This window comes from Apodemus sylvaticus, chromosome 16 (genome assembly GCF_947179515.1).
Source record: "Apodemus sylvaticus chromosome 16, mApoSyl1.1, whole genome shotgun sequence".
Taxonomy (NCBI): domain Eukaryota; kingdom Metazoa; phylum Chordata; class Mammalia; order Rodentia; family Muridae; genus Apodemus; species Apodemus sylvaticus.
The window spans coordinates 9,678,546-9,697,486 of NC_067487.1; the positions used below are offsets into that span (position 1 = coordinate 9,678,546).

Genomic DNA, 18,941 nt, shown 5'->3' on the forward strand with positions numbered 1-18,941 from the left:
AGGAGTCCCGCAACGCCATCGCACAGACTTGTGGGAAATGTAGTCCGTAACACGGTGACGTCACAGGCCGGTACTTTTAGTAAACAGAGTTCAGCATTCGGTAAGCACGTGCGTCTCAGATTCGGGTCATGCTTGACTCTCCCGTTGGATCTCTGACATAGAGATTGGTCCAGGCTTCAGTCACCCCAGGGGCTGTGCGAGGTGCGTAGGTCCGGAAGGAACAGGAACGGGTGGAATGGGAACCGGGAGGAGCTGATTTGGAGGAACTTTTGGCCAGGGCGGGGAGAGGTCGTTGCGTGTGGTGGAGGGACTGACCTCTGTATTAGAATGCATTTAGCTGCCTGAGTCCAACGTGTGCTTCTGTGTCAGAAGAACTAGTTTGGTACTTTAGGAATGGAGAAGCTTGTAAGGACCAGAATTGCCTGGGCAGTGCTGGTTGGGTGAAGGTCTTTGCCTGGACGTGGTACTGCTGGGCGTTCACTTCCCACCTTGCTGGTGGAAGCATTCGCTCATTAGCTGGGTCACTCTCAAGTGGCTGCTACTGGATTTTTCGTTACGTTTAGGCAAGAAGAGATCTGGTCCTATATGTACTTTATGCCTGTCCGTTAGGGACTTCAAGACCACTGTGAAAAAAAAAAAAAAAAACCCTGTGAATTAAACGGTAAAAAGTAAACCAACAAACCAAACGAAACTGCTTTATTTAGAGCCACAATCCCCTTTGCCAGTTTGAGAATTGCTGCAAAAGGGAAAACAGGGGTTGGAATTCTTCAAGTCACACCACAGATGTCTAAATTCTGGGGATTTTCTGCTACAGGAGGCATCACACTTTTCTAAGCAAGCAGCAGGTAATAGAGATTACAGAAGGAGAACGCACGTCCGGTTACTATTGTTTGCTGTTTGTTTTGGTTTGTTGTGTTGGACAACAGCTCAGTTGGAAATGGAGCTCGTTTTTTAACCCTCACGCATGCAATTACTCTTGTCTTGATTTGAGGTGACTGAAGTTGCTAGGTTTAGGAGTAGAGTCCTGTAGGGGAGATTGGGGTATGTGATGTTTAACTTACTTTCTTTCTTTCTTTCTTTCTTTCTTTCTTTCTTTCTTTCTTTCTTTCTTTCTTTCTCTCTCTCTCTCTCTCTCTTTCTTTCTTTCTTTCTGATGTTTAACTCACTTTCTTTCCTTCCTTCCTTCTTTCTTTTTTTAAAAATTTATTTACTATATGTAAGTACACTATAGCTGTCTTCAGACACCTTTTCTTCTCTCTCTGGCCTTGCTTACTAAAGCCCAAAGATGTATTTATTATATGTAAGTACACCGTAGTTGTCTTCAGAACTGTGGATGGAAAGATGCTTCATTTGGATTAGGAATCCCTCAGGAGACTGTTTAATTCCTCATTTGAAAGTAGCTTGACACCCAGGTTTGCTAACAGGATATTGAGCTGTTTCTCAATGTAGGATCAATTAAAATCTCTCTAAATAGAAAAAGAGATAAAAATTTGACTCAGGGGTCGTAACTTTTGTGGTTGTAAGGCATGGGATTGCAAAATCTGCTACAAGGTGTTAACAACGGACACCGGAGGTGCCCTCATTGTGGCTTTTTGAAATCTGGGATTTTTTAGTGACTGGATGGAGCCTGAAGGTCCGTGGAGGGAACACAGCTCTGCTCACCGGACAGGCTGGGCACATTGCTCTCCATCCACAGCCTTGTCTTCCAGGCGTCTGTATAGTCTGGTATTTCTGTTCAGCCAGCTCTGTCTCTGAGTGTGGCATGCAGGTTCTGTGACGTCCCTGTAGAGTCTGATGGAAGTGTTTCTTCAGTACTTATGCTATGTCATAAACATGGAAGATGGAATTGTGTGGAGAGCCATCCTAAACATATGCTTGTATCTCAGCCTAAAATGGCTGCCAAAGGGCCATGAGAACAGCAAACTAGAGCCTCTCCGATGAACTGGAGCAAAACCAAGGGTCTTTGGGTGTGAAAAGAAAAAGAGCAGCGACTGTGCCTCCAGGTGTATAGAAATGGGGTCAGGGATAGATGAGACATCCAAAGATACAACAGAAACCAGGATCTACCATGAACATTGAGATTATGTTGTGGTAGAAATTACTTTTAAGCATTGCCCTTAATTTCTTCTGCTATGATGAAAAGACGCCTCTCAGACGTTTAAAATTGTATAAGTGTCTAATCTGTATTTCCTCTCTGGTGAGCTCTGCTTATATTTAATGAGTATGCAAAGTTCCTCATTTTGCTGAGAATACCTTATAATGCAAGACCCTGGGAAATGCCACCCAATGCTGGTCCGACTAAGTCATTCACTTTCTGCTTGTGAAGAGCAGGCTGGCTTAGAAAGACCTCTCCACCCTGAAGGGAGGCATTGGCCCTAGTCTCTTTTGGCCTGGGAGACTTTTTATGCATGTATTTATCCTCCTTGGATTGGGGCTTACCTCCTAGTGTCTACTGCAGGGCATATCTATGGATAGATATTGGTTAAATTTGACATCGACAGGGAATATCTTGTTTTCTGCCTCTGGATATGGCAGGGTTGGATGGCATCCATGGACTCTTAGAGTCTGCCAGATTCTGTTCATGTCCTTCTGGATTTAGAGCTTCTGTTCAGAAGTCAGGTGTAATTCTAATGGGTCTCCCTGTGTATGTTACTTGGCTCTTTTCCCCTTTGCTGCTTTTGATACTCTTTCCTGTTCTGTATGTTTAGTGTTTTGATTTATTATCTGGCATAGGGACTTTCGTCTCTGGGCCAATCTATTTGTTGTTCTGTAAGCTTCTCATCTTCACATCAGCGTAGTGCTTCATTATTTTAAAGTACAACTGAGTCAACATGACTTGTTTTTCTAGGGTTAGTAAGACTAAAATCAAATTAGCACACATGAACCAGAAAGGACTTGTAAGCCTAATATTTCTGTGAAAGGCTATACTCACATCCGTACACCTCTTGTAGTGTCTCTGGAGTTGAAAACCATCCTGATCCCCTGTGGCTATCTTATGAATTCTGCATTTTCCTTCCACACTCTACTTCAGGTTTCCAAGGAGAAATCCAGAACAGTAGAAGTCGCCCTACCTGGATTCCAGGAATTCCTTCTCCCCGCCTTCTGCCCACGTGACTCTGACGTCACAAGGAAATCCCGTCCTGCTTTTGGTCTACCTGCTTGAATCTTCCCCAAAGTTGGACTGGAGTCCTGCGCTGCTGAACATTCCCTTAGAGTCTCCTTAGAGGTTGGCCCGGGGAGCTGCGTAGCCGGGGCTCCGTGCGGGGAGCTGGGTTCCGTCTCGGAGGGAGCGGACCAGGGCTAGGAGGGAGGGCTGAAGAAGGTGCTTGGACTTGCCGCAGGGCAGGGCAGGGCAGGGCAGGGGACTGGGTGTTTGGGTTTGTGAAGGTTTCCTTAGGACTCTGCGTGCAGCCTGAGTCTACACCGGAGCAGCTTGGTAGCGGGGGAGTAGGTAACAGTGCAAGGGCCAGCATTGCAAGCTAATGGTGGTCAGGTGGCTACCTGCTCCTGAGGGACCCGCTTTGCTGGAAGCACACTTCCATGGCTGCCCCATTCTCACCCGGATGCCGTCAGATTCCTCAGTAAAAGGGTGTTCGGGTCCTTCCGGTACTCTGTAGCCAGCCTATTGTAATGGTCTTGATAATGTTCCTTTTCTGCCACTTAAAGAATTAAGTGTCCGGGCTGTGGTGGCGCACGCCTTTAATCCCAGCACTTGGGAGGAGAGCCGGGCGGATTTCTGAGTTCGAGGCCAGCCTGGTCTACAGAGTGAGTGAGTCCCAGGACAGCCAGGGCTACACAGAGAAACCCTGGGGGGCGGGGGGGGGGAGGAAGAAAGAAAAAAATCTGAGGTGCAACCTGTGGCATGTTGAGAAATTCTGGAACCCCGCAGGGATCTGCCAGAAGGAGCTACTGTAGAAAAGTTTGAGTAGGGATGAGACAACACGCATAGCCAACACCCTTGAGGACTGCTTTTCCTAAGCCTTTGAAAGGTCATCCACCCCTAATTTAGGGCTGAGTAATTTGGGGGAGGGTGGGGAAGGGGTGTGAAGACAGGATGTCTGGTTAGCCCACCATGCTTGCCTCATGTCTTCATCTGGGCTTGAAATTGTTGAGCTAGTCCAGGATCAGGGTGAAAGGCTCCCAGGGCCTTGTTCTAGGGGTCCAGGCTTTGTGTCAGGTCAGCAGGGTGAGGACGAACTCACAGACCTCAGTGTATTCACATGATTAGAGTACACAGACCTGTGGTAGAAAAGGAACTTGAGCCTCCTGTGAGTCACCTGCCTGCCATCTCTGCATTTGTGAGGGGGGAGGGGAGAACCCTGGTCAGCCCCTGCTTCATAGCAAATCCAAGGCAGGCTACCTCAGTCTGTGTGGGAAGACATTAATCATGCTTGACGGACAAGAGACATGCTTTCTGTGGTTCGTGTCTTCCAGTGAGCGCCATGGCGAATCCCTGCACTTGGCACTTTGGTGCCTTACAGGCGACATGTGCACCCCTTCTGCCGACCCAGCCCACCTGTGATTTAAACTTTGTTTTCAATAGCATACCCTTGTTACAGACGTTAAGTTTTGGTGATTAATTGTTTGCATTTACTTTGTGAGGAAGAACTCTCCTCTGTCCCTTGCTTGAATAGTCTGTCTATTGGCATGGAATATTGGCTCCTTTTGGATAGTAGTTTGTGTCAGATTCTGTCATGCCCTGAGGATGCCTTCTCGTCTTCCCTGAATGCTTCCAGTTTGCTTCTTCCGTATCTAAGCAGACACTCCATCATTTCATCATCTCCTTTCTGCACTTCTTGACAGATGCAGGCTCCTGTGGTTTCCATCCCTGTCTCTTTTTTTCTTTCTTTCTTCTTTTCTTTTTTCTTTTCTCTCTTTTCCTTTCTCTTTTTTCTTTTCTTTTCTCTTTTCTTTCTTTCTTTCCTTCCTTCCTTCTTTCCTTCCTTTCTTTCTTTCTTTCTTTCTTTCTTTCTTTCTTTCTTTCTTTCTTTCTTTCCTTCCTTTCCTTCCTTCTCTTTCTTTCTTTCTTTCTTTCTTTCCTTCCTTCCTTCCTTCCTTTCCTTCCTTCCTTCCTTCCTTCTCTCTCTTTCTCTCTCTCTTTCTTTCTCTTTCTTTCTTTCTTTCTCTTTCTTTCTTTTTTCTCTTTCTTTCTTTCTTTCTCTTTCTTTCTCTCTCTCTTTCTCTCTTTCTCTCTTTCTTTCTCTCTTTCTCTCTTTCTCTCTTTCTTTCTTTCTTTCTCTTTTTCTCTCTCTTTCTCTCTTTCTCTCTTTCTCTCTTTCTCTCTCTCTCTCTCTCTCTCTCTCTCTCTCTCTTTCTTTCTTTCTTTCTTTCTTTCTTTCTTTCTTTCTTTCTTTCTTTCTTTCTTTCTTTCTTCTTTCTTTCTTTCTTTCGTTTTCGAGACAGGGTTTCTCTGTAGCCCTGGCCGAACTCACTCTGTAGATTAGGCTGGCCTCGAACTCAGAAATCCTCCTGCCTCTGCCTCCCAAGTGCTGGGATTACAGGCGTGTACAACCACAGCCCGGCCTCCATCCTTGTCTCTTTTTCTGCCATTTCTCCTGGGATACCTTCCTGTGTCCCTGTCCCAGAGGTTCAGCTGCTTGCAGATGCTTCTTACAGTTAGCTGGAACAAATCCACTTCCGTCACTGTCCCTCACCCGGGGACTGCCCTCTGCAGCCAGTAGAGCAAACTGCTGACATGGGATGCCTTCCTCTTGCACGGGTTTAAGCCCTTGTCCCCTTGGTGTGTAGTTGTCTCTCTCTCCCCTCAGGCTTCCTTCCTTGTATCCTAATGTTAGTGTGAGGGAAGGAGTTCCTTGTCTTTACAACTCATGCATGAACCTTGCTGTGTTAGGCATGTCATATCTGGAAAACTCTGAGGGGAGCTGTGGTGGATGATGACAGTCAGATCCTGCTGATGTATATGATTACGTCAGAGGCCATGAAGAGAAATTACAAAGGATTGGAATAGGAGTCAAACATATTTGTAAGGAATGAATCCAAGGAACCGAGATACTCGGTACATTGTCCTTTTCAGTTATACAGGTGTCTGTCATTGTGTCCTCCATCATCATCCTCTAATGCAGTAACTTATCAGTGACACGCTGACGTGAGAGGTATCTGGGTACCCTGCCAATTCTCTCTAAGTCTGCATTCCATTGTTCTCTTCTTTCCAGAATCTATATAAAAATCAGTCAGATGGATCAGGGTGAGAGTCCCCACGCTTTGCTGAACACACTCCATGGACTGGTGCTTTAAGACTCAGGAAAACATATGGGCTCTTTAAAATGCACGGATTCAAATCTAGACATCTAATGTACAGAGCAAGGCATGAGCTACTTATTTTTAAATTAAAATTACACAATCCAGGTTTCCAAAGCAGATTGTATATTTGGTCTCCCATATTTTTTTTCACGGTTTATTCATTTCTCAGTCATAAAGTTGCAAAATGAATTCACTTGAAGCAAAAATTAATGATTGTTTCACACCACTTTTACGTGAGTGAAGCCTTGGGGCAGAGATCTAGGAGGTGTTGCTTTGTGATGTGTGTGGTGTGTGTTTTAAGCACTGTGTTGTGTGATCTGTAGATATGCTGGGTTTGAATGGAGGGTCAGTATTTGGAACCTGATCAGGAATCCAGTCCTCTCTTTGCACCGCACTTTGGCGTCCCACCAACGTCCTGCTAGTCTTTACTTTTGTCTGACTTCTCTGAAAAAATATCCCTGAGAGACACTGACAGGAGATGCAAGAGTTCATAATGCATCTACTCTGTTCATTTTTTTGCTTCTAGGCTTGCTTCTGGAACCAGTGATTGTTCAACTGGAGTTTAGATAATCTACCTCCCAATTATAAGAATGAGCAGTAGTTTTAATGAATGACAGTTTGCCTCCAAGAGGGGCCTCCATTGCAAATGGAGTACATTGCCTCCCAATTTTAGTAAGAATATGTAACAATTTTTAATGAATTTGCCTCCCTCTGGATCAGACATTATTTGCATTTCCTCCCTATCGAAAATGACTTTTGCAAGTCAAACATTTCCCTATAATGATTCTCATTAATCATATTGGCTAAAATCCCTACTAAGTTCACAGGCCTACCGCCCATCACCTACAGAATCCCCAGCACATTGGCCTTACGACAACAGACACTTCCCCATGCAGAACAGTGGTGGCTTGTGTTAGGTGACATAGGGAGAGGTCCTTGCAGTTAATTCTCAGTACTGTTTCACTCCTTCCTGGGGTCACGCCCTTCTCCATACTGATCATTTTTGCATCTTCTTGGTGATCTTCTTGATTTTTGCATCTTCTGCAGACTCACCTCTCTTAATGCCGTGGTCCTTTAATACAGTTCCTCATCTCTTGGCAAGCCCCATCGAACTTTCTTTCCTTGCTACTTCATAATTGTGATTTTGCTACTGTTCTCGTAATGGGAATATTTTTTGGAGGCGGGTTTGCCAACGGGCTTGTCATGGGTTGGAAACCGCTGACCTAAGATGACAGAGAGTGGGATGTGTCCCCCACCGGCCCACACCCCCCTCTGCTTGCATAGAAAGTCAGGAAGCTGCTGTGTTTGACTAGCTACCAAGAAGCTTTCAAGACAGTTGAATTTCTTTTCCCTTGAGAAATTGCTGGTCTCTGGTCTCCAGATTCCTTTACTCTGCCTGCGTCTTGGAGATCTGCTGGCCTCCTTGGTGCCACTTTGCACTGTAGACAAAAGACTGCTTTCTGTGCAGTCAGTCTTTAAAGAGCATGTATTTCAGTTCTCCGAAAGTCTTACGACGATAGCTACTCCATCCTCCCTGTGCTGAAGTCACCTTGTGCTGAGACACACAACACTCAGAGGATTGCAGGTGGACCTGACACGAAGATCTCCTACCAAAGGGCCAGTTATCATAGTGATAGAAATTGCCTTGCAAGCTTCCAAAAGAGAGAAGCAATAAATGATCCTGGTTAGTTGTTAAGGCAGTGGCCCACAGAAACATCCTGTATGGCATGATATCCTTAAAGGTGCCACCGTGCCACTCACGTCTTGACATTAGCAGCAGTCTAATTGGACTGAAAGGTCGATCAAGCAGACATACATCAGAGATAGAAGCACAGCAGCCACCCATGGCTTATTAGTTCTTGAATTCTGGAGGACAACCCAATGCCACAGAGTGCTATCATGAGTGCTAACTGCATTCCGAATTCTTTTCCTTAGGTCTACACAGAGGTGGAGCTCTTACTGCTCCTCAGAGAACTTTTTGCTGCAGCACAGAGAACATTAAAGAAAACCGAAACTTACCAAAATGCAGAGAACTGTGATCCCTGTACAGACCCAATAGATGCATCTATACCGCAATTTCTGCATATTATAACCAGGGAATGTTTCTGGATAGGGACAGATCAATTATGACAGGCCCAGGAAGTCTGCTGTGAGACTGTGCATCCTAGAAGCAGCACCCCTGTTAACTCTACAACATAAGCCAAGACAGTGGCACGCGGTGCCCTGCAGGGGGAGTCTCCTGGCTAGATGACGGAGTATGGGCGTCTAAGAACTGCTGAGAGAAGAACTGATGTCTCCCAGGGATGAGCCCACTCACTATTCATCCAGTAACAAGGGTCAGTTCTGATAACATAAATTCAGGAGAAAGTGAAGAGAATCAGCTGTTCATATTTATATAGTTATGTGGAGATGTATGTATGTATTTCTATGTGTTTGTAACAATAATAGAGAAGAATACACTATACTATAGATTTAAGATGAAGGCTTGGGGGACAGAGAAGTTGTGATGAGTAGATGGAGGGGAAAATGATGAAGTTATTTTTCAGTTCAACAACTTTTCAAAGAAAAAATACAGTTTTGTCATTTGTGACAGTATGGGTGAGACTGGAAATTATTTCAGGTAAGTACCTGACAAAGATAGGTACCATGTGACTTCATCAATTTGTTAAACATAATGAATTGAAACTCACAGAAGTTAAGAGATATGTTAAGTGTACAGAATTGTAACTCACAGAAGTTGGAGATGTAATGGTTTTCCTGTTGACCAATGACACGAGGAAGCCAAGGCTTGGGGACGTCTTGTACAGCACATGCTCTGAGACCCCATGACAGGGAGAAGCTCCCAGTCCTGTCACCTCGAGTGCCATCAGTGTGCAAGGAGTTATGTGAGGTGCATTTGAGAAGATAGTGTTTGAGATGACTATAGCAAAACTGAGACGATTCAAAGCTAGCTCATGCAATTATAACAAAATATTCCATTAATACATGAATTGCTGATATTGTCATGAATTAGTAAAAAGGAAAAGTAGTGTATGGCTCTTCTTGTAGGTAATGTGGGATTTAATTATGGAAAGCAAATTCTGAAATTCCAAATTCTTGAAATAATAAGCTAGCATCAGCAAATATATTTCTCAGCTCCAGTACACTGATACACGGTGCAAAACGTACTTTAGGGATGTCACAAACGTTACTCAGTACTTATCAGAGAATAGGTAGAGAAGGAACATGGTTAAAGAGCAGACTGAAGTTTGTTCTATTTACAAATCTCAATCAGTACGGTTAGCCCTTTGCATGCTGATTTCCCCATATGTTCAGATACCTAACTGATATTAGTCTGTGAGTTCTTCCTTTATTGTCAGATCCCTTGCCTCCTCCATCTCCTGTCCCTTGTCACTGTGCTTGGTGTCACTGATGAACTCTGGACAAATCCAGAAACACAGTCAGACAGCCAGGCAGCCAGAGCCACCTCATCAGAATCTGTATTTCCACTTCATTTCACATTCATGGCTGTACATGTTCACTGCTGACCAGTACCTTCTCCCTCACCAGGACTTTCTTCTCTGAGAAATGTTTATGTGTGTGGTTTATAATATAAGCACATGGCATTAAATGGATGCTTCCGTGGCTCTATTTATTTTACATTTCATCTGTCTTCAATGTATAGAACCCATCTGGTCTTATAGCATCTTTTGCCTTGTTTTTCCTTGAAGATGGATCCGTTGGGAGGTCATAGGAGCACCTTTGATGTGTCTGAAGTATATTACTCGGTGATGTGAGAAACACTGCTAGCTCTCTCTCATCCTTACACAGAATCTACATTTGTGTCCACAGGCACATGATGCCTCTGTTAGGGTTTCTGTCACTGTGATCAAGATCATGAGGAAAGGCAATTTAGAGATGAGAGGGTTCGCTTCAGCTCATTTCAGGTAACAGTTCATTGCTGCGGGAATTCTAGGCAGGAACTGGATCAGAGGCCACAGAGCAACGCTGCTTGTTGGCTTGTTTTCCATGGCTTGCTCAGCCGGCTTTCCTGTACCAGACAGGAGCATCTCCCCAGTGGGGTCCCACCCATCCTGTGGACAGCTCATTATCAACACTAATTAGGAAAATGCTGTAGGCTTGGCCACAGAACAATCTCATGGAGACATTGTTTTCAGATATGCTTCTTTCTCTGAGAATTATCCGGCAGAGTTTGTCTTGGTATTTAAATAATTTTAGTGGTCTTAATTTATTTAAACTGTGATACTCTTCATTGGCCTTTATTTCAGGAAATGCTGTCCTTCTGGGATGTGGCCATTGATTTCTCCCCAGAAGAGAGGGAATGGCTGGATCCTGCTCAGTGGAATCTGTACAGGGACGTGATGCTGGAGAATTACAGCAACCTTGTGTTCCTAGGTGAGCATTGCATCTATAGAGAATTAATATCTCACCATCAACATGTGGCTTCCTCACTTTGTACAATCTTTCACGGGAGCATTTGCATTTCAAAAGCTTTTCTCATTGTGTGCTTAACCTTTCCGTGTTAGAAGTATCTATCGGGTTGGAGAATTGGCTCAATAGTTAAGAGTGTCGACTGTTCTACCAGAAGTCCTGAGTTCAATTCCCAGTAACTACATGGTGACTTACAACCATCTGTAGTGGGATCTGATGCTCTTCTTTGGTGTGTCTGAAGATAACACAGTGTACATACATAAAATAAATAAATAAATCTTTTTTTTTTAAAGTATATGTCTTTTACTATTAGAAATTCAAGGGCATGAGGCTTGGTGCACACTTATTGTGTTTAACAATTCAGTTTTAATATTTTTCCCTTTAAATGAAACTCAGGATCTGGACATTGTACGTTCCTGTATGTATTCTGGTTATCCTGACAGAAACCATTCTGAGAAGTAACTCTCTTTCCTTCCATACCATACTTGAAGGGACAGACCAGTTCCCAGTGGACTGTACTTGAAGGGACAGACCAGTTCCCAGTGGACTGTACTTGAAGGGACACACCAGTTCCCAGTGGACTGTACTTGAAGGGACAGACCAGTTCCCAGTGGACTGTACTTGAAGGGACACACCAGTTCCCAGTGGATGGACTCACGCAATCTTGATTCCTTTTCCTACTCACAGGTCTTGCTGTCTCTAAGCCACAGCTGGTGACATTTCTGGAGCAAAGACAAGGGTCTACCCATGGGAAGAGACAAGCAAGAAAAACAGTGTCCCCAGGTTGGTAGGAAGGAGGAGGTCGGAGCACAGTTGAAGTGCAGTGACCAAGAGAAAGCATGGCGTTCCCATGTACCTTGAACATGATGTTGCTGTCAGGAAAATCTTAGGTCGGTCTCTCTCTCTCTCTCTCTCTCTCTCTCTCTCTCTCTCTCTCTCTCTCTCTCTCAGAGGTTTATGGTGGTTTAGGTGTCTTCAGCTTTGTGTTTTCCAGCAGTGAGCTGTACTTGTGTTTACAGTGACTTCCAGGGCTCTTCATTTGGTTGAGACTCCCTTATAAAGTGAGACTCAGGGAAATGCCACTCAGTGGAGGTCAGACTCAGAGTCATTTATCTGCTAGGGATGGGAGCAGGCTCATGCCAGAAAGATCTCTAGACCAAAGTGAGGCACGATTGGGTCAAACCCACAGTTCCGTCACACAGAGACAGGCAGGGGCAGATGCCTCAACAGTTTCACTTCTGTTAATAAACAGTTTGGGGTAGAGAACAGTTAGATAAAAGCCAGACAAACCAGAGAGAGTCACGTTGGGCAGTTCCTTCCCCACTGATCTTAGGGAAGAGTCAAAACATTGACTTATTATATAAAGTGTTATTTTGAGCCTATAGGTATAATAATTTAACAGAGGCTGTTTTTCTTTTTGTTTGTTTGTTTGCTTGCTTTTTCCAACAAAGATTTACAGCTAGTTATTTATCAGAGCCAGAGCAGTAGACTTAGGAAGAGAAGGATGAGCGATGTGGTCCGTTCATCCATGGATCTCCATCAAACTAGACAGTGAGAGTAATGTGATGAGTTAACAGGCCCTGTGCACATAGGATCTTGACAGTTTCCAGGAAAAGTTTATAGAAAACATGGTCATTATGATTTAGATAGCATGTATGTAGACTTACCATAATCACGAAGTTGAAGGTTATAGCATCTGTCAGAATTTAGCTATGGTTTTGGAGTTATGATTAAGAGACTTTAGCATCGTCTAGCCTTTTTAAGGATGTGCATTCCTTTATTTGTTCTTATTCTTCACAGCTTTCTACCATGAGGTAAACTATAGCTGCCTCTGCTGGAAACAGTTCACCTCTTAGCTGTTCTCTAGTGGGTGGTGTCTTTTCCCTGGGCTGTCCTGCTGTCTTCCTTCTAGCTGTCACAGAGTCAGGGAGCCAGTGTGACCCAGGACAGAGGCTGTGGGACAAACCCGAGTCAGTTCTGCTTGAGCTTGAAGTGGGTGGGGCTCATCCTATCTCTGGAACTATGTTTTTACTGAGCATGTGATGATTTATAAAATCATTCTCTGTATTCAAAAGGTATTATTTCTCTGTAAGACTGAACCCAGTCCTGTACCTAAGCAAAGCTTGTTTTCAGTGTCTTCAGTTGTGGTCAGACAACCTGAGAAGCTCAATGTGTATTTTCCTGTTACAAAGACCACTGTGTTAAGGATACTATCCTGATCTATGAGACAGAAATATTGGCTCCATTGTGCATCAGTCTCTAAGCTCTATATACATAAGTATTCCAGTAGAAGGCATACAGAAGGAATACATAGGTATTCCTGTAGAAGGTGTACAAAAGGAACACATAGGTATTCCTGTAGAAGGTGTACAGAAGGAATACATAAATATTCCTGTAGCCTTGACAAGAGACATTCAAAGAGAAAAACCATAAAAACAACACACATGAGGAACTCAGAAAGTTCTAGAGTTGCAAGGAAGTGTATCAGTGCTTGCTGGAACAAAAACAAAGGCTGATTTCAGCCATAAGGTAGTGGAGTCCCAAACACTCTCTCTCTCTCTCTCTCTCTCTCTCTCTCTCTCTCTCTCTCTCTCTCTCTCTCTCTCTCTCTCTCTCTCTCTCTCTCTCCCACGAGGTTTGCAAACCCGGTATAAAGGACCCATTTTTACTTTCGTCTCCAGTCTCCCATACAAGCAGTGCGGCCAGAGGACTCTCCCCACAGAGAAACTGACTTCAGCCTTTGTGCGCAGTGAGCTTGAGTCCTGGACCTACAGGCTGGCTAGTATCCTGGCATGTGTGGGTCCCTGCTTTCCACTATTCAGCTCCTGGCCTGGTGGCTGCTGTAGCAACCTATGTTCTGCAGTAGAGGTAGTCCTGGCACTGCTTAGACCTTATTGTGTATGGATGGATCAGTGAGATTGTTAGCTCAATCCCAACAGCCAAAGAAGCCCTATGGGCAAGTGTAGCTAGGAGTCAGTAGGTTTAGACCTTTGACAAGACCATAAGGGGGAACTGGGTGCTTGGCATGAGTGATTTGAGGAGTAGATGTGGACTTTGGGAGGACCACTAATGCAACCTCAGTAAGACCATTGGCATCTCTCCTGGAGGCCAGACAGGAGGACAGAGGAACTCGACAGCTTCCAGTTGCTTTAGTTCTAAAGTGAGCTAGCTCAGACAGTGGCCCCGAGGAACAACCATAAGGCACAGAACAATAGCTGAGACGGCAGACATTAAGTGGATTTTTCAGTCATTCATTGAGCATCCACAGAAATGACATAATACATGGTTCTGCCTGGACTCATCATCTTTAGTTTAGATGCAAAGAGACCCAGGGAAGGAGTCCCTGTCAGCAGTTTTTCTACTTACTAGAATCTTTAAGACAAAATATATCTTTACCTACCTCTTTCAAGGACCAGAAGCATTAGGTCGGGTTTTGGTGTCAGCAAATACATTTGTCATTTTGGTACACTTTTGCCCGGATTTGATCTCGTATATAAAGCCAAACTCACAATTGTATCATACCAGGGCAGGCCAGCACCTGAAACTTCAAGTTCCAGTTCCCAGGAGTCAAACAATTGAAACAGTAGATCTTCCAGTGCTCCAGGTTTAGAGGCTGCATGACAACATTTTTGCAGTACTATTGATTGCCTTGAGTGACCAGTTGGATAAAACTCAGGCAGAATGGAGTCCCTTTGGTCTCCTTGGAGCCTTTGCAGTGTTTGCACACATCTGAATGTTTGCGCACTTTTCTGCAGACTTAAGAAGAAATACATTGTGAGAATCTAACGTCACACTTAAGTGTGTCTCAAATCACTTTGCACTCATGCTAGTGAAATGCATCCTAAGAGTTCTTTGTGAAGGATGAAGATGTCTAAAATGTTCTTCTATCACATACTCAATGATAAGGATTTAAAATGCATGCCTTTTGTGGAAATATAATTCAAAGATTAAACTGCTACTAGGAGTATCTGTTTAATACCTTATCAATAAGCTTTCAGAAGTTTGTGGACTTGAGATTCTTTTCCTTTGTCCTTTAATCTAGTGTATTGTTGTTTCTAAGTGTGCATTGCCTGTCATCACTTGGTATGCTCACCCTATATATTCCGATGGATGGATAAAATACACTGATCAAACACTTAAGGAGAATGCAAGATAAAAATATCTATAAGCTTTGCTTCTGGGAATTTTCCCTTCATCGGTAAATGTGGCCTTTCCATTTTCATGCCTGTTCCTTGTCTCTCTCCACTCAGTATTTAATGGTTATTTGATCTTGCAAATTAAGTAGTCTTAGAAATCCGTCTTTTCTTGGGGCTGAAGAGATGATGCAGTGGTTAAGAGCACTGAATACTCTTCCAGAGGTCCTGAGTTCAATTCCCAGCAACCACATGGGGGCTCACAACCACCATTACATGGTGACTCCCATGAAATGGGATCTGATGCCCTGGTGTGTCTGAAGAAAGCAACTGTATACTCACATATAAAAGATCAATAATTCTTTCTTAAAAAAATAGTCATTTTATTGCCGGGCCTAGTGGCCCACCGTATTAACCCCAGAATTTGAGTGGCAGAACCAGGTGGGTATGTGAAGTCAAGGTCTGCCTCATATACATAGCAATTTTCAGGACAACCAGAGCTACATAGAGAAACCATGTTTCAAAAAGCCCAAACTAGTTAAAAAGTAGGTAATTTAGGTATCTCTTCATTGTGCCTCAGCAAATTTCTGTTACTCATGGTGAACCTGCTTTTCATTATTATGCCTTGATATCTTTCAGGTATATATTTTCTAGTCATCAATATAAAACAAAATGCTGTCCCAAATCCTTAGGCTAAACTATTTAATCTTTTTATGGACAGTCTACTTGTTATACAATATATCTTTTTTCCTTATGAAATAAAAACTCTATGCTTAGTGTAAACATTCAATGTTTGTTCGATCTCACAATCACAATAAACTTTCCACTTTCCAGACTTCTCTGTTTTATAATTTCATAGATAACTGGTCATATAACTGCTAAATGGGCTTATTTCTGTTTGTGTATTGCCCTTATAACAGCTTTTTAACTTTGAATATTACGTCATTATTTCTATGTTCTATTTGGTTTTGGTCTAAATAGATTGCTTCCACCTACTCTATTTGTGAATTATGCTCAGTGCCTACAGGTATTAAGTCTTCATTTTAAAAATAAGATAAGGGGCTGGAGAGATGGCTCAGCGGTTAAGAGCACTGACTGCTCTTCCAGAGGTCCTGAGTTCAAATCCCAGCAACCACATGGTGGCTCACAACCATCTGTAATGAGATCTGATGCCCTCTTCTGGTGTGTCTGAAAACAGCTACAGTGTACTCATATATATAAAATAAAGAAATAGTTCTTTAAAAAAAAATAAGATAAATAACTATAAAGACTATTGCTTAACTTTTGTTCATATCTCAACTTTGACTCAACAGGAATAACAGCCAGTGATCCTAACCATTACAGCAAGCCCACTAATTGTAAATCAGTTCTTACTAAAGGACAAAGAATTAATACAGGGGAGAAACCCTACAAGTGTGAAGAATGTGGTAAGCCCCTTCGTTCTCTCTTAACACTTTCTATACACCAGAGACTTCATACTGGAGACAAACCCTTCAAGTGTAAAGACTGTCATAAGGCCTTTAGTACTCGCTCATCACTTTTTATACACACGAAAAACCATTCTGATGAAAAAAACTTCAAGTGTGAAGAATGTGGCAGATTATTTTACTATCCTTCAATGCTGAAGCAACATCAGAGAATTCATTCCAGAGATAAACACGACAAGTGTGAAGACTGTGGAAATGTTTATGATCTTTCATCCCTTAAGCAGCATCAAGGAATCCATTGTGGGAAGGTGCGCTATGAGTGTGAGGACTGCCACAAAGCCTTTTGGTATCACTCAGCCCTTAGGACACACAAGACAGTCCACACTGGAGAGAAACATTACAAATGTGAAGAGTGTGGCAGATGTTTTAGGGTAGCTACATCCCTTAGTCGACATAAAAAAATCCATTCTGAGGACAACCAATACAAGTGTGTAGCGTGTGGCAGATGTTTTAGCTCATCTTTATCCCTTACAAGACATCAGACCATGCATTCCAAAAGTGATCCCTACAACTGTAAAGACTGTGGCAGGTCTTTTTCAAATTCTTTGAAACTTAGACGACATCAAGTGTTGATCCATTCTGAATATAGTCCCCACAAGTGTCAAATATGTGACAAAAGGTTTTCCCGTCCTGCAAGTCTTAGGAATCATCAAAAAATTCATACTGGAGAGAGACCCTACAAGTGTGAAGGATGTCATCAAGCCTTTAAATGTCATTCAACCCTCTTGAGACACAAGAACATTCATATAAAAGAGAAATCCTACCAATGCGAAGATGTGGTATGATGGTTTGTATATGCTTGGCCTGGGCAGTGGCACTATTAGGAGGTGTGGCCTTGTTGGAGTAGGTGTGTCAGTGTGGGCGTGGGCTTTAATACCCTTGTCCTAGCTGCCCGGAAGGCAGTCTTCTAACAGCCTTCAGATGAAGATGTAGAACTCTCAGCATTTCCTGCACCGTGCCTGCTTGGATGCTGCCATGCTCCTGCCTTGATGATAATGGACTAAATCTTTGAATCTGTAACGAAGCCCCGATGAAATGTTGTCCTTGTAAGAGTTGCTTTGGTCATAGTGTCTGTTCACAGCAGTAAACCCCTAAGACATGTGGGAAGTGTGATAAAGCCTAGTTAATCTTGATAGCCTTACTCAACACATGATAGTTCACACTGCAGTGAAGTCTTATGAAGTTTTAAAACATTTATTCTTCTTTAGCTTTTAAAACACATCCGTGCTGCCCAGTCTTCTGTCAGCTTGACACACAAACTATAGCTGTCTGAAAGGAGGGAACTTCAACTGAGTAAAGACCTGCATAAGAGCCAGCTTTAACTGTTTTCTAAATTAGTGATTGATGGGAGGGCCCAGCCCATGGTGATTGTGGGTGGGGCCATTCCTGGGTTGGTAGTCCTGGATCGTATAGGAAAAGCAGGTTGAGCAAGCCATGGGGACAAGCTTTCCTCCATGTGAGATCTTGTCCTGACTTCCTTCAGTAATGTGGTGAATTCCAAACCCTTTTCTCTGCAACGTGCTTTGGTAGTAGTGTTTCTTAGAAGCAATAGGATTAAGTAAGGCAACAATCACTCGGACTACAGACTCCATCAGTGTGTAGAATATGGTAAAACGTTTGTTAACAATTCAGATTTTATCAGTTGGAAAGAATCCACAGTGAAGACTATTATTTTGGAATGTCAACACAAACATCTTACTTCCACTAGCACAAATGCTAAGAAAGTCACCAGAGAACAGTAGAGACGTCTCTTTGCTGTAACCTCCCCACCAGTGTGCTTGAATCTTGCGTGGACTGATGAGTTTCTTTCCTCTGTAACTATATATATTTCATGAAACTGTTGCCATGTTGTAACTCAGTCCTTGGGTGCCTGGAATCTGATCTGTGGGCTGTGGTGCAGTTTCTGTTGTTTTCCCCGGTGAGGTCATCCATACTCTTGAAATAACTTATTCCCTGGGTATATGAGAGGCTCCATAAACTCACATTTCTCACCAAGATGGATGTTAGTGAGATGATCTACATTGGATTTAATGTAAGCTAAATGGGCATTAGTGTTTGTCTCTCCAGGAAAAGCTAACAGACATTGTTAGTCATATTTGGCTTGAGAATGAAGAATCTCTTAATTTCCTTTAAATTCTAAACAGTGTTTTTCATATGACTCCAACAGTCATGTCATAGAACTTGGCAGCATATTGAAATAATAACCAAGCCTTATGCATTTACTCAGCAGAAAAGATGTATTTGATTAGTGTGTGTGTGGTGTCAGTTATGAAATACTGTAGATGCAGTTGTTATTTTACTATTGATATAGATCCTAAGAAGTGATCTCACACTGTGTTTATTAATTTATGTGAACAGTTATATCAGGGTAATTAAAACCTAAAAGTTGGCAGTCATTAACTTCTAAATGATTAAATATGTCTAATGTGCCCAAATTTTATTTTTAGTCATGCTGAGTACAAATGAAATTAATTAACAGATACAAGATGGGTGGGAGAGACCAATTTATATCTGTCATTTTGTGGTTTTCTGTATATGCTATTAAGTAAAGTACATCCTAAAACAAGTTTAAAATAACCTTTGTTTGTTTAAAATAACATAAAGGTAAAGACCGAGTGTAATTATATTT

At 42.9% G+C, this 18,941-nt stretch overlaps 1 protein-coding gene across 5 annotated transcripts; it reads left to right on the plus strand.

Annotated features, from left to right (window-relative positions):
- Positions 1-106: 106 nt before the first annotated feature.
- LOC127666496 (zinc finger protein 58-like) lies at positions 107-18,878 on the plus strand. 5 transcript variants are annotated; one of them, XM_052159341.1, is made up of 5 exons: positions 111-201; positions 3,032-3,226; positions 10,530-10,656; positions 11,380-11,475; positions 16,139-18,878. In XM_052159341.1, the coding sequence occupies exons 3-5, from the start codon at positions 10,533-10,535 to the stop codon at positions 17,095-17,097; spliced, it is 1,179 nt and encodes a 392-aa protein (XP_052015301.1). In that variant the 5' UTR covers positions 111-201; positions 3,032-3,226; positions 10,530-10,532; the 3' UTR covers positions 17,098-18,878. The 5 variants fall into 5 exon arrangements, with proteins under 5 accessions (XP_052015300.1, XP_052015301.1, XP_052015299.1 ...); XM_052159340.1 differs by lacking the exon at positions 3,032-3,226 and having other exon boundaries at positions 107-201; XM_052159339.1 differs by lacking the exons at positions 111-201; positions 3,032-3,226 and adding an exon at positions 8,550-8,597.
- The last annotated feature ends 63 nt before the right edge of the window (positions 18,879-18,941 follow it).

Bases quoted from the DNA above. Each gene is read 5' to 3' on its own strand.
- LOC127666496 (XM_052159339.1), top strand. From the start codon at position 8,565: ATGAGCCCACTCACTATTCATCCAGTAACAAGG. The intron at 8,598-10,529 runs GTCAGTTCTGAT...CCTTTATTTCAG, and splicing joins CTATTCATCCAGTAACAAGG to GAAATGCTGTCCTTCTGGGA. The intron at 11,476-16,138 runs GTTGGTAGGAAG...TTGACTCAACAG, and splicing joins AAGAAAAACAGTGTCCCCAG to GAATAACAGCCAGTGATCCT.